The sequence below is a fragment of the Oncorhynchus gorbuscha genome, linkage group LG15, assembly GCF_021184085.1.
Source record: "Oncorhynchus gorbuscha isolate QuinsamMale2020 ecotype Even-year linkage group LG15, OgorEven_v1.0, whole genome shotgun sequence".
In the NCBI taxonomy this organism is placed as follows: Eukaryota; Metazoa; Chordata; class Actinopteri; order Salmoniformes; family Salmonidae; genus Oncorhynchus; species Oncorhynchus gorbuscha.
Window position 1 is genome coordinate 39043071 of NC_060187.1, and position 14877 is coordinate 39057947.

At 43.0% G+C, this 14877-nt stretch overlaps 1 protein-coding gene across 1 annotated transcript in view; it reads right to left on the bottom strand.

Annotated features, from left to right (window-relative positions):
• The window catches only part of LOC123996757 (potassium/sodium hyperpolarization-activated cyclic nucleotide-gated channel 2-like), a 76036-nt gene extending 62113 nt beyond the window's left edge, over positions 1-13923 (bottom strand). The window contains exons 1-3 of the mRNA XM_046300423.1: positions 13064-13923; positions 7090-7513; positions 4954-5115 (exon numbers count right to left, since the gene is read on the bottom strand). Coding sequence (XP_046156379.1) covers positions 4954-5115; positions 7090-7513; positions 13064-13842 — 1365 coding nt within the window. The 5' untranslated portion in view covers positions 13843-13923. The remainder of the gene's footprint in view (positions 1-4953; positions 5116-7089; positions 7514-13063) is intronic.
• Positions 13924-14877: the final 954 nt, after the last annotated feature.

Consider the following 14877-nt stretch of genomic DNA (forward strand, 5'->3'; position numbering starts at 1 on the left):
TGTTCTCAGGGAAATTGGCATGGAGTACACAGGGTAGGGGCCCAGCTCAGAGGAACAGAACGTCAACAGGACAGAGAGGCATGGGTTCGTGTGTATGTTTCTGCACGAGGCGTACGCGACGTACACTCACAGTGTGTCAGAGAGTGTGTGTTTGTGTGTGGTATACACACAGCACTGCACCCTAGCTACCATCATCCCAAATCAAGGAGGGAGGTAGGGGAGGGGGCCAAACACAATTACTGCACAGTAAGAGACACTGAGTCAACGTCTGCGCTTGCCATAATCCTGGGCCTGGTTCAGAGACAGTGATGTAGAGCTGGCACGTAGTAGTGGAGCAGTCTACCCAGGCAGGCACAGTCCACCCAGGCCAGTCTGAGGGGAGATGTGTGAGAGATAGAGCCACCCTCCACCATCTCACTGCTCTCTACTATGGGGTAATGGTGGCCATCTGGAACTAGAGACCTGGAACATACAGCTCTTTTAGTTTAAATCAAATCAAGTGCAGCGAAATGCATTGGTTTCTTGCTTCAACAGTGCAGTAATATCTAGCAATAATAAAAAAGTAACAAAACACACATAATCCAGAAAAATACTAAAATAAGTTATATAGTATAAGCCATGACTAGAATACAGCATATACAGTACCAGTTAAACGTTTGGACACACCTACTCATTCAAGGGTTTTTCTTTATTTTTTTACTATTTTTACATTGTAGAACAATAGTGAATACATCAGAACTATGAAATAACACATATGGAATCATGTTACAACCAAAAAAGGGTTAAATAAATCAAAATATATTTTATATTTGAGATTCTTCAAAGTAGCCACTCTTTGCCTTGATGGCAGCTTTGCACATTCTTGGCATTCTCTCAACCAGCTTCACCTGGAATGCTTTTCCAACAGTCTTGAAGGAGTTCCCACATATGCTGAGCACTTGTTGGCTGCTTTTCCTTCACTCTGTGGTCCAACTCATCCCAAACCATCAAAATTGTGTTGAGGTAGGGTGATTGTGGAGACCAGGTCATCTGATGCAGCACTCCATCTCTATCCGTCTTGGTCACATAGCCCTTACACAGCCTGAAGGTGTGTTGGGTTATTGTCCTGTTAAAAAACAAATGATAGCCCCTCTAAGCGCAAACCAGATGGGATGGCGTATCGCTGCAGAATGCTGTGGTAGCCATGCTAGTTAAGTGTGGCTTGAATTTTAAATGAATCACAGACAGTGTCACCAGCAAAGCACCGCCACACCATCACACCTCCTCCTCCATCAAATCAAATGTATTTATATAGCCCTTCTTTACATCAGCTGATATCTCAAAGTGCTGTACAGAAACCCAGCCTAAACCCCCAAACAGCAAGCAATGCAGGCTCCATGCTTCACGGTGGGACCCACACATGCAGAGATCATCCTTTCAGCTACTGGGACCACCCATACGAAAGGTTTGATTTCCACCGGTCTAATGACCATTGATGGTGTTTCTTGGCCCAAGCAAGTCTCTTCTTGTTATTGGTGTCCTTTAGTAGTGTTTTTTTTGTAGCAATTTGACCATGAAGGCCTGATTCACGCAGCCTCCTCTGTTAAGATGTGTCTGTTACTTTTATTTGGGCTGCAATTTCTGAGGCTGGTAACTCTAATGAACTTATCCTCTGCAGCAGAGGTAACTCTGGGTCTTACTTTTCTGTGGTGGTCCTCATGAGAGCCAGTTTCATCATAGCGCTTGATGGTTTTTGCGACTGCACTTGAAGAAACTTTTAAAGTTCTAGACATTTTATGGATTGACTGACCTTCATGTCTTAAAGTAATGATGTTCTTTGCTTATTTGAGCTGTTCTTGCCATAATATGGACTTGGTCTTTTACCAAATAGAGCTGTCTTCTCCACCCCTACCTTGTCACAACACAACTGATTAGCTCAAACGCATTAAGAAGGAAAGAAATTCCACAAATGAACATTTAACAAGGCACACCTGTTAATTTAAATGCATCCCAGGTGACTACCTCATGAAGCTGGTTGAGAGAGAATGCCAAGAGTGTGCAAAGCTGTCATCGAGGCAAAGTGTGGCTATTTGAAAAATCTCAAATACAAAATATATTTAGATTTGTTTAACACTTTTTTAGTTACTAAATTATTCCATGTGTTATTTCATAGTGTTGATGTCTTCACTATTATTCTACAATGTAGAAAATAGTCAAAATAAAGAAAAACCCTGGAATGAGTAGGTGTCCAAACTTTTAACTGGTACTGTACATGTAAATTTGGGGAAATAGGATGTAAAAATTATTAAAGTGACCACCGAAAGGTTGCTGGATCGAATCCCCGAGCTGACAAGATAAAAATCTGATGTTCTGCCCCAGAACATGGCAGTTAACCCACTGTTCCCCGGACGCCGAAGGCGTGGATGTCGATTAAGGCAATGCCCCCCACACCTCTCTGATTCAGAGGAGTTGGGTTAATTGTGTCTTACGCATTTCAGTTGAAGGCATTAATTTGTACAACTGTCTAGGTATCCCCCTTTCCCTTTCCCAATGACTCTGTACATAGGGCAGTAGTCTCTAAGGTTCAGGGCAGGGTCCTGGGCGGAGGCCGGCTAGTGGTGACTGTTTAACAGTCTGATTGACTGGAGATAGAAGCTATTTCTCAGTCTGTCATTCCCAGCTTTGATGCACCTGTACTGTCCCCGTATTCTACATGGTAGCAGGATGAACAGGCTGTGGCTTGGGTGGCTCTTTTAGTTCCTGCCTGAACGATTTGTTTTCACATGGACGTGTCTCAATACTTTCTTATTTGGACTTGGAATCAGCATGTGCAGAAGCATGTGTTTTTACCCATTGGAGTTTTATGTTACAGCACAGCAATATCATTAAGGCAACTCAACAGGTTGCAGGTTACTCGATGCTTGTAGAACATAAATGTGTCTCCTGTGTTGTTAGGTAGTGCTTATGGCATGGCTGTTAGTTGTAATGGCATGGCAGTAAAGGTCCTGAAGACCTGGGGTGGTGGTTTTGGGGCTGCCAGCTACTCTCTCAGCTGTACGGGAGTCCCAGTCAGTCACACCACCTGGTTCACCATCAGGTGAACTCTATTCCTCAACCCCAGAGGAGGGCACAGGAGAGGCACGGGATCATCAATACACAGGAATGCAGGCATACACACACGTTTAAACATATCGGATCACTGCAATTTATTGGACAGAGAGTAGGGCTGAAAAATGCCTTTTTAACTCGGTATGGCCCCAGACCCCAGAAAGACTTTGTTCCCAGATGGGAGGGGTTGTATAGGCCAGAGGGGGCTTAGATGCCAGCGGGAACATACACAGAAAGTGTGAAGAAGAAGGTGCAACAGCTTGGCCCCTAAGACCCTCACAAACTTCTACAGATGCACCATTGAGAGCATCCTGTCGGGCTGGTTCAACCCAACGCATCACCGGGGACACACTGCCCTCCAGGACATCCATGGCACCCAGTCAGTGTCAAATGAAAGCCAAGAAGATCATCAGGGATCTCAGAACCAAGCAATGTGTTGAATCTCTGAGTCAGGTGCATCTATGTTGATCCTCAGTCATGCTAGCCCTCAGCATGTTCAAAACACATTTGTCTGTGAGCACTCAGCCAGAGATGTATGGCTTGTGAGGGCTGATGGATTGCTAGCAACGGTGTGCTGCTGCAACGTGCCCCCTCCTGTTCACGTCTTCTGTCTTTATTCTCTCTGTAGTGTTGTCAGCCTCCTCTCTCTATGAGGAGTCTGCAGGTGGACACAAGCAACGAATCATCTGTGAGTCCACAGACATCTAAGCAAAGAAAAGGAACGGAGTGCCGAGAGAGAATGACAGGGCCTTTTTATCTACCTTTCTGACAGCGAGAAAGCGTTGTGTGCTGAATGATTGGGATCCGGGCCTGAGACTAGAGAGAGCCTGAGACTAGAACAAACCTTCAACAAGCCCCTTGAGTACTACTATAATTGCTTGTTTACTGCAGGCCTGGGTGAGTGTGTCGTTCTTAGCAGGAGCTGGTTAGGAAACACCTGTTAGTCCATTAATATTTTTGTCTCAGTGAAGACAATATATTCACCCTAATACGGTCTGTGCCTTGGGATTCTTGCTTTTCCCAGCACTGGTATTTTGGATGAGCGTCTACCTCAGACCTCTTTTGAGGTAGGAAATAGTCCTTCACGGCAGGACTTGAATGGTTGATTTTCCGGACCTAGATTAAGCTTACTCCTGGACTATAAAGCATGCTCCGTGAAGAATCACCACTGAAAGTGTTTTTAGTCCAGGAATAGGCTTCATCTGTGTCCGCAGCCTAGCCTCAGGGCAATTCGTAAGATTTGGAATGTAAATCTGTTCCTCTCCAATTAGTACGAAACATTACACTACGTTAGGTTACATTATGAATGGAATAGCGGTCGTAGAATATATATATATATATATATATATATATATATATATATATATATATATATATATATATCATACGAATTAAAGGACGTATAGTATTATACGTTCTTCTCTGAAACCAAGTTGCTTGTTGCATGGTAACAACAAAGGAGAATTACAGGGAGAATTTGCATTGGTGGATAAATATCAACAAAGGTTAGGATAATATATGTAAAAAGTCAGGGGAACTAAAATGACAAAGGTTCAGAAAATGAAGTAAAAAAGTTAGATGAATCGGGTTAAGGTTAGAATATGGATTAGCTCAAATGCTACAGTTGTCCCTGACACGTCTAGAACACGCAACCTTTGGATTGCTAGACGGTCACGCTCAAACATCCCTCCGATTGTTTCTGTCTTAAGTAACCATACCAAATGTAACATATAAGACTTATTGGAAATGCAAACATTTACGTAAAATACCAAACGTCTGCCCGGTAGTCCAGTCCGGTGTCCAGGAATTGGTCCCTAGAGTACCGGATCGAACTACACTCTAGAGTGTGTATTAAGCAGCACTTACCACCATCTTGTTGAGAGAGACCCAACAGTCCTGGGGGAAGTCCTGCAGCATGGGAACCAGGAACTGCAAACAGCCATCCCAGTGACACAGCAGCAGCATCATACCAATCAGGTTGAAGATACGCATCACTGCACTGGCCAGGTCATAGGTCATATGGAAGATCTGTCACGAGAGGGTCAGAGAGAGAGGAGTAAGTGGTGTGTTACACACCTCATTCATTCACCATTTCACATGGACTTAGCCTGTTAACATAGCCAATGAACACAAAATCCCTGTATTACTGAGTTTGGGTGGTATTGGGTTATTTTCACAGTGCCTGTACAGCTATTTCTGTATCTGTTTATGGACAATTTACCTGCAGCGTACACACACACCTACATAAATGCAATGGCTTGTCTTACACCATTAAGGTCAGAGGGCTCAGATTGGTGCGTTTAGCGTATCGAGGTGCCCTCACAGGCAGTTGCTCGCCATCTCTCAACTCACCCCTTCATGCTTCTGCTATCAGACTCACTGCCCGCAAGCAACAGGAGGAGAAAACACTTGAAGGTCTTGCATTTTGATTAGGATCCAATCATGGGCTAAAACTAAGTCTTCAGCTAACTAGCAGAACTATGACATGTAACATGTGTCACTGTCAGTTGGCCGGAAGGGCCAGGGCATATAGCGTAGATGTAACAAGAACCTTATGGCCTGCAGCCCATTACACAAATAGAAACACAGGGCAAAGCATTACGCAACAGTTCCACAGCCACTAATATGGAAATACTGTATCAATTCAATTAAAATGTAATTGTTTAAGGAATCTGATTCAATCATAATGCTCTAGATGGGAATCAGAAATGAGAGCACGCTAAGTGAAAGTCCTCCTGAACCCACAACGCAATCCCAGAGTGCCTAGTGCACTGCTGCCTGGCCAGCCCAGCTCATGAGAAAGGTAACATCCACTCAGTCTGGACGTGACTGCAAATGGAAGAGGTTGATACAAGCTTCCTATTCCCAGAAAGCCTCAGTGTTTTAACTGCTGCATCCTGTCTAGCACCTAGAACAAACTAGAACACAAACTAACAAGCACGTACACACAAACAGCCCAATGCAGAGGGGATGACACTCAGGGAATACGTGGGTCTAGATAGGGTATCAGAGGAGTGCGCCAAACAGCTGTCAGCTACATGCAGTAGTAAAGAAGACCGTGTTCCCAGGTACATCTTGATGAGCACATTGCTCTCTAAGAAAATGAAGTCACTATGACAACAGCTGTGAAAAATATTGCAGTTCAGGTTCCTCCTTTATTCGGTGACTTGTCTAACTGGCCTTCTCATGCTCCAGATGAGGTGAGCAGCTGCCCTGTGCAGAGCAGAGCTGAGCAGTGGGTGAGAGGCACTCGGTTACGCAAGGGGTTGATTCAATAATTAGGGGGTTGTGTCTGGCTCAAATTACCACTCTGGAATCAAGAAAATAATTGTCCCATTAAGTAGAGTACAGAACACACACAAATGAGTCATCAGACTTGGGTCAGCTCAGAGCCTCTTCTGGAATATCTTAGCTAGCACAGAAGGGGCATAAATGTATGTATGGCCATACTCCCCTCTGTTTGACCAGCACAGCTTTACACATCCAGTCACATCAGGGTAAAACAGGCCACTGTGATTGGCTGCACACCACAGTCAAATGTTGTGATGATGAGGCTAACTGGCCAACACAGTCACTGAGAAAGCAAGGCTGTGAATATCAGCATCCTGCTGATGTATATCACTACAGATACAGAGAGAAAACAGTGTTGAAGGCCTGTGATAGTGTGAGACTAGCCTATTATTGGAAGGACATTACTCTGAAGTAGGTTGGGCTGATGATGTTCATATCTGACTCCCTTCTGTACTTGCCCTGATTTGACAAACTAAAAGAGCTTATTCTTTCTACTGCTGCCTTTGTATCATAGGGGTATTATTGCGGCCTACCCCCTCTTTCCATTGGTCGATGCAAGTACTTAACCCATAGTGTGTAGCCTCAGTGCAGAAGAGAACCTCCCCAGTTATTTTTCTTCTCCTCAAGACCAGCATGTAGGAGATCTAGTTTCAGGCATTTTTTTTCACGCCTGCTATGTTAGGTCAAAGTAAGTTCTAGAGCCCAGTTTACCTCTTCCCATTGGTGGATGTAGCGGATTAGCCTGGACAGCCTGAGCAGCCTCAGCAGACTGAGGATCTTGGTAAAGCGTAGGATCCTCAGGGCCCTGGCCGTCTTATACAACTCAGAGTCGATCCCCTTCTCCACGATCAGGAAGATATAATCCACGGGGATGGAGGAGACAAAGTCCACCAAGAACCAGGTCTTCAGGTACGTCCTCTTGATCTTCCTGGGGTCCAGGATGATCTCGGTGTTGTCCTCAAATACAATGCCTGTGCGGAAGTTGAGGACCAGGTCCATGAGGAAGAAGGTGTCAGAGACCACGTTGAAGATGATCCAGGGCGCGGTGGTCTCGTCCTTGAAGAAGGTGATCCCAACGGGGATGATGATGAGGTTGCCCACCATGAACATCAGCATGGTGAAATCCCAGTAGAACCTAGACGGCAGGAGGAGGAGGTTAGGGGACTGAGAGACAGTTATGGTGGAAGAACTCGGGACACCTGAACTTCAACTCCTGTTCAATCGAGTACAGGCTTAACTAAATTAAAAACAAAGAATGCAATATAACATTTTATTAAATCGTTTGGGGAATGGTCTTGTCGCGAGGGAAGATCCTCGGAGACAGGGCTTCCTGTCATCACATAATCTATGCGGGACCAATTGACAGGTGCTTTTACTTAGTAAGTATACTACAATAACAGTGTCTAGGGTATGATGAGTACTAGTTCAAGTAGAAACTGTAGTATCACTGTTTTCATTATGAGCAAATGTTCTTATTTTCTGTTTGCTGTGCATATCACATGCAAGTAGTAGGGAATGGCCAGGAAAGTCGCAATACATTATCACTATACTGAGGAGCTGATAAGATACTGTATGTACTGCGATTCTCACGACTCCCACCATTCTCACGAATCACGATTCTACATTTATTGCGATTTGATGTTCTAAACATATTCTCACTATATGTCTGCTGCAGAGACATGAGAAAGCGTGAGAAAATGCGTTATGATCAGTCCGGGAAATATAAGCGCTGAAAAGAAATTGGCTTCCTATTTTTTTTTTAAGATGGAGAACAAGCTATGAAGGAAAAGTACTGGTGTTTGGATGCAGGTACAGTCAACGAGTACAAGCTGATGCTACCTACAGTGGCACAAATAAATAAATGATACTTGGAGACAAATATCAATATAGTATCATCCAAAAATAATATCACGACATGTAACTGTATGGATTTTTTTCCCTGTAATCACTAAAAGTCGCTGATGTTGCTTTATCACTCTGACAAGTACCCTCTCGACTTACTGCAGCCTGCTCTCTACTGTCCACATCTCACAACACCCTCTGTCAGACAGGGGCACAGTGACAATAACACACACACGCACAGAGTCAAGCAAACATGTGCATGCAAGCTCACACACACACACACACACACACACAACAAGGCTGGTGGCATATCAACAGTCATATCACTGCAACCTGTCAGAAATCAAGTCCATCCTCCTGCTCATGCATGACAAGGTCATGTCAAGGACAGGAGGGGAGGCGATGGGGGAAGAGGGTAATATGAGGGTACAGCTGGATGGTGAATTGATTCTAAATCCTTGCTACAAGGACAAAGGGTGGCATAGGTGAAACCAGTATAGTAGGCCTATATCGGTATATTTGAATTATTGTGACTGCCAGGTTATGTAAGATAGTTACACTACAAGTTTATGGAATTTTGCATATGGAATGTTACACTTAACAATAACATGTGTGAGGTAAGAGATTGATTAATATTGAAGAGCTCAACTGAAAATACATATTGAATTGTGCACCTAGTGTAATATCAGTGACTATCAATAATGCTGTCTAATCAACCCAAGGTAATGCTTGGAAAGAGTGTAACTGATAGGTGGGATGCTGAGTCATGTCTTGATTGAATGATCCTGCCTGATCGGAAACGGACATCGATGACTCCAGTGAGTGAGTGATCATCCTTCCAACAAGAAATTGCTACAGTAGGCTACATAACAAAAATGCCCTAAATGTTGCCGTGAAGTTTGCAAATTGCTCAAATTTACTGTATCGGAGAAGTTAATGGTTGTGAAATAGGCCTAAAAATCACTCTGTCTAAACGAACAGTATGTGACAGTATGCTGTCATGTTGACAGTTTTGAATGCGGGCTGTTTTTTATGGTTCGGGCAAGGCCCCTTAGTTCCAGTGAAATGAAATCTTAACGCTATAGCATACAATAACATTCTAGATGATTCTGTGCTTCCAACTTTGTGGCAACAGTTTGGTGAAGCCATTTGTATCCTGTTTCAGCATGACAATTCCCCCATGCCCAAAGCGAGGTCCATAAAGAAATGGTTTGTTGAGATCCGTGTGCAAGAACTTGACTTGCACAGAGCCCTGACCTAAATCCCGTCGAACACCTTTGGGATGAATTGGAACGCCAATTGCGAGCCAGGCCTAATCACCAAACATCAGTGCCCAACCTCACTAATACTCTTGCGGCTGAATGGAAGCTTGTCCCCGCAGCAATATTCCAACATCTAGTGGAAAGCCTTCCCAGAAGAATGGAGGCTGTTATAGCAGCAAAGGTAGGATCAACTCCATATTAATAATTAATGCCCATGATTTTGGAATGAGATGTTCGACGAGCAGGTTTCCATATACTTTTGGTCATGTAGCGTATCTCACCCTATGTGAACCTGACCTGCACACTGAAGGCTACCTAACAAACATACATAACAGTACTACTTTACATTTGTATTACTGAGTAATGAGTCAGTGTACGTCCCTGTTTGTTTCTCTAAAAGGTCATGTTTCGGAAAGATGGAGCAATGAGACGGGGTGCTGCTTAATAACACAATTCATTGTTCACTTTAAAAACCACTCCAACCTTAACCCTAGAAGAGAGATGATACCTTGACTCTTTCTTGACATCAAGACCTGGAATTGACTTAATAAAAAATCATGGTGCCTCTTATAATTACACGTGCACGTAATGAAATTGATTATCAGTCGGCTTAAAATAGCCGTCACCATACGAGGGAGAGTCTGTCTTAGACCGAAGCGTCTGATTTCAGGGGAAAAGCCTAAATGTTATGGGAATCTATTGTGGAGCGATGTGAGGAAATGGGAGGAGAAGAGTGAGGGATAGCGACGAAGCAGCTACAGTGAGATAGCTCAAGCTGATTTTGCATTCATGAAATAAATTGTTCCCGATTTTAATTAGAGAGTATTAAATTAACACCGACACCTACCCATAACGAAATCCAAAAGATCAAACTAGATTGGTGCATTTAGTATTTTCAATATGAAATCTAATATGAATATATTTGCATGGAATAATATCCTGTCAAGAGTCATGCACGGTTCCATTCATGTAACATTCATATTTTATGAATAAGCATTGACAAAATAAATATGAATCATGTTTGACCAAGTTATGTGACAAAACAATATCGGATGTCTGTGTATGATAATGTAATCCAGGGATGGGCAACTGGCAGCACACACACACCCTTTTGAAGGCCCTCGGATCAGTCCCCCCCCCCAAAAAAAGAGATATACAGTACCAGTCAAAAGTTTGGACATACCTACTCATTCAAGGGTATTTCTTTATTTTGTACTATTATTGTAGAATAATAGGGAAGACATGAAATAGCACATACAGAATCATGTAGTAACCAAAAAAAGTGTTAAACAAATCAAGTTATATTTTAAATTTGAGATTCTTCCAAGTAGCCACCATTTGCCTTGATGACAGCTTTGCACACTCTTGGCATTCTCTCAACCAGATTCTTGAGGTAGTCACCTGGAATGCATTTCAATTAACAGGTGTGCCTTGTTAAAAGTTCATTTGTGGAATTTCTTTCCTTCTTATTGCGTTTTAGCAAAAAAAGTTGTGTTGTGACAAGGTAGGGGTGGTATACAGAAGATGTGGTATAGATCTTCTGGGTGGTATACAGAAGATGTGGTATAGATATTCTGGGTGGTATATAGAATATGTGGTATAGATATTCTGTGTGGTATACAGAAGATGTGGTATAGATCTTCTGGGTGGTATACAGAAGATGTGGTATAGATATTATGGGTGGTATATAGAAGATGTGGTATAGATCTTCTGTGTGGTATACAGAAGATTTGGTAAAAGACCAAGTCCATATTAGTTCAAGAACAGCTCAAATAAGCAACACCCTCATTACTTTAAGACAGGTCTGGGCAATTCCAGTCCTCGAGGGCCTGATTGGTGTCAATGTTTTGCCCCAACCACATCTAACACACCTGACTCCAATAATCACCTAATCATGATCTTCAGTTTAGAATGCAATTCGATTAGCTGTGTTTGCTAGGGATGGAGAAAAGTGTGACACCAATCAGGGCCTCGAGGACTGGAGTTGCCCACCCCTGCTTTAAGACATGAAGGTCAGTCAATCAGGCCACAAGAGCAGTCACAAAAACCATCAAGCGCTATGATGAAACTGTCTCTCACGAGGACCGCCACAGGAAAGGAAGACCCAGAGTTAGCTTTGCTGCAGAGGATAAGTTCATTCGAGTTACCAGACTCAGAAATCACAGACCAAATAAATGCTTCACAGAGTTCAAGTAACAGACATCAACATCAACTGTTCAGAGGAGACTGAGTGAATCAGGCCTTCATGGTCAAATTGCTGCAAAGAAACCACTACTAAAGGACACCAAGTAACAGCCAACAAGTGCTGTTAATATGTGGGAACTCCTTCAAGTCTGTTGAAAAAAGCATTCCAGATGAAGTTGGTTGAGAGAATGCCAAGCGTGTGCAAAGCTGTCATCAAGGCAATGGGTGGCTTCTTTGAAGAATCTAAAATATATTTTGATTTGTTTAAAGCTTTTTTTTGGATGCTACATGATTCCATGTGTTATTTCATAGTTGATGTCTTCACTATTATTATACAATGTAGAATAGTCCAAATTAAGAAACCCTTGAATATATATATATATATATATATATATATATATATATATTTATTTTAAAGTACTCGGTCAGTGTCTCAATTTACTGTTGCGATTTCGAGTAGTAAACTACACAAGGTGCAATTCAGAGATTTGGCTGTGCATCAGCAGTTTTTAGTCAGTCAATTAGCCCATGTCAGCTAAAAAAATATATATATTGCTAAATTAATTTAGAAGGCAGTTATCTAAGCTTGTTATCATCGTCGAATTAATGGCGGCCCCCACCATTGATTTTATTAGTCTCACTCAGATATCATTTTAAAAACAGCAAACATTTCTCATGATGAGCTCAGATTTTTTGTGTGGCCCCCACCCCCATCAAAGTTGCCCATCCCTGCTTGAAATATGACTATACTATTAGGGGATCTGAGACAAACGCTTTCTAATAGGCTACCATTAAGAACTTAATAAAAAGCGCATGTAGCATTTCATAAAGGTGATAACCTGGGACACATTTTATCAACTGCGTGGGTGTTTTAGATTGATTTCATGCGGTATATGTTTGCCAAGTAACTTCACCAACAACAAGGCCTATGTGGTCAGCTGTTTTACACACGCGTCCTCACTGGAAATCGCGAGACATAAATAGGCCTTTCCTTTAAACTACAGAGGTTTCAGCAACGCAACTCTCATCCCTAAATCAAGTATTTTTCATGGAATAGGTCTTTCGACCCCAATAAATCAAAACTGCGCAATGATGAGAATGTGCAACATACCTTTTCAGCTTTTAGATTCGGTGTTGTTCTCCCAATATATATGTTGCCTAATTTGACATTTAGTGGCAATGCATTACTCATGAAAAGCAGCAGACCGGACTGACAGCAAACATCAAAATGGATGTCAACAAATCTTATAATTTAACAACTCATATACTTCCAATGCTTAATATCAAATTGGTTATGTTAATTTATATTCAAGTTACTTATTGGGTAAATTGTTTAGCACATAGATCACATTAACAATTTGCGCCCACCTCAGAGTGGCACTTCACTCAACCCATACCTGAAATCGCTGTATGGATGAATAATCCAATTACCGGCCGATTGGACGCGCTCTTGTTCCTTTTCCACCGCTTTTTGGCTCCCAAACATACGCAGGGAAAATTTATTAACTCCAGGCTGAAGCATGGAACTAAATTGGCGCTGCATATAAGTCCGATTGTCCTGCGGTTCCCCATCATCTGGCACAATCTGGGGTCCATCCTCAGATTTAAAAAATGCGAGAGAATTCCTGTTCTGTTGGCTCTGCACAGAGGACGATGCTTTTCTATTAGGGGCATTTGAGAAGGAAACTCTGGAGTCCTTTTTCTCATTGCCAGTAGTTGTGGCCCCGGCCACCTCGGGCCCTTGCCCCTGTACTGAGGTGATCGAACCGTCCATGCTGGCGACTCTGGAATTACATCTACTTGGCCTTTTCCAGTTGTCCGCTGCAACTATTCCACCGGTCTGTTTCTCCTGCCTAGAGACGATGGAGGACAGGCTCCCTGAAATGTTGGGGTCCCTTCTGCAATCTCCGTTGTTGTTGCATATCACACCGGTAGTGCCTTCACCTGTCCAACAAGTAGCCAACCCGGTTACCGCTGACCCTGGGGCTAAGTCCCCTCCAGCCCTATAGTATGAGCCTCCACGGGCAGTAGCATCTCCCTGGCATAACAGAGCACAGCTTGTGGCGCCTGTAGGAGCACACGGTGCGGACTCTTCGCCTTGCATGAACCACAGCTCATTGTTGGAGTTCTTGCGCGCTGTTGATGATGCTCCCCCTCCTGGCGTAAATTGCTTCATCTTCAAACTTAGACCGTTCCTATCGCCTCCGCCACCAACGGAGCCGGTTCCGCACAATAAAGGCTGCTGGAATTTGGACTCATCTTCTCCATCCTCAGCCTCGTCCATGACAGCGCCTAGGAATAGAGCGCGCGCCTTCGGAACCTTTGCGTGGCTGGGCGGCGACGAGTTCAAAGCAGCCCCAGCCTATTGTATCCAGTGGAAATCACTTTAGGATACAGCACCAGTGGCGTTGCTATGGCAGCAATCAGGCTACTCGTTTCATGTCACAGTGAAACGGAGAGCCCGTCCTATTACCTATAACCTCAGAGCCCTCCTCTCCTCCTCACGAATGACATCCAAGGGAAGTTTCCAATGTGAGATGACAGCATGGTGGACTAGAGAAATAAAAAAAAGTAATACAAGCGTGAAATATTTTATCTGTTTTGAATATTGTACTTTCAATACAAATAGTTTGTGAAACATTCAAATGCAATAGTAGCCTTGAAAGGTCAATCGATAAGCACATTGGCAAATTTACTCAATTTTATGCATAGGACGCATATGTAATCCCCAAATAATACTGGTGGATTACTTCACCTGAGAAATGGAATATGTGCCAATATAGGCTACAATATTCACCAGTCCAGATGTCGATTTATTCAAGACACCTTGATAGGCTACGTCAACCATGCCACATAGAATCACAATGGTTCGTCCACTGATGAATAAATGGCACCCTCTGGTGTCGAATCTTCTCAGAATGATTTGGATGTGTAGGCCTACTGATGTAATATTGTACAGTGAGTCTATGTCGGTTTGGACTATGACATCGGACTTTTAGTCCACTCATTTACTAGTCTCCCTGGGACCTAAGTAGATAAATTGCCTCCCACAACGTTAGCAATGTTCCAGTATACAGTCGTGGCCAAAAGTTGAGAATGACAAATATTAATTTTCACAAAGTTAGCTGCCTCAGTGTTTTAGATAGTTTTGTCAGATGTTACTATGGGATACTGAAGTGTAATTACAAGCATTTCATAAATGTCAAAGGCT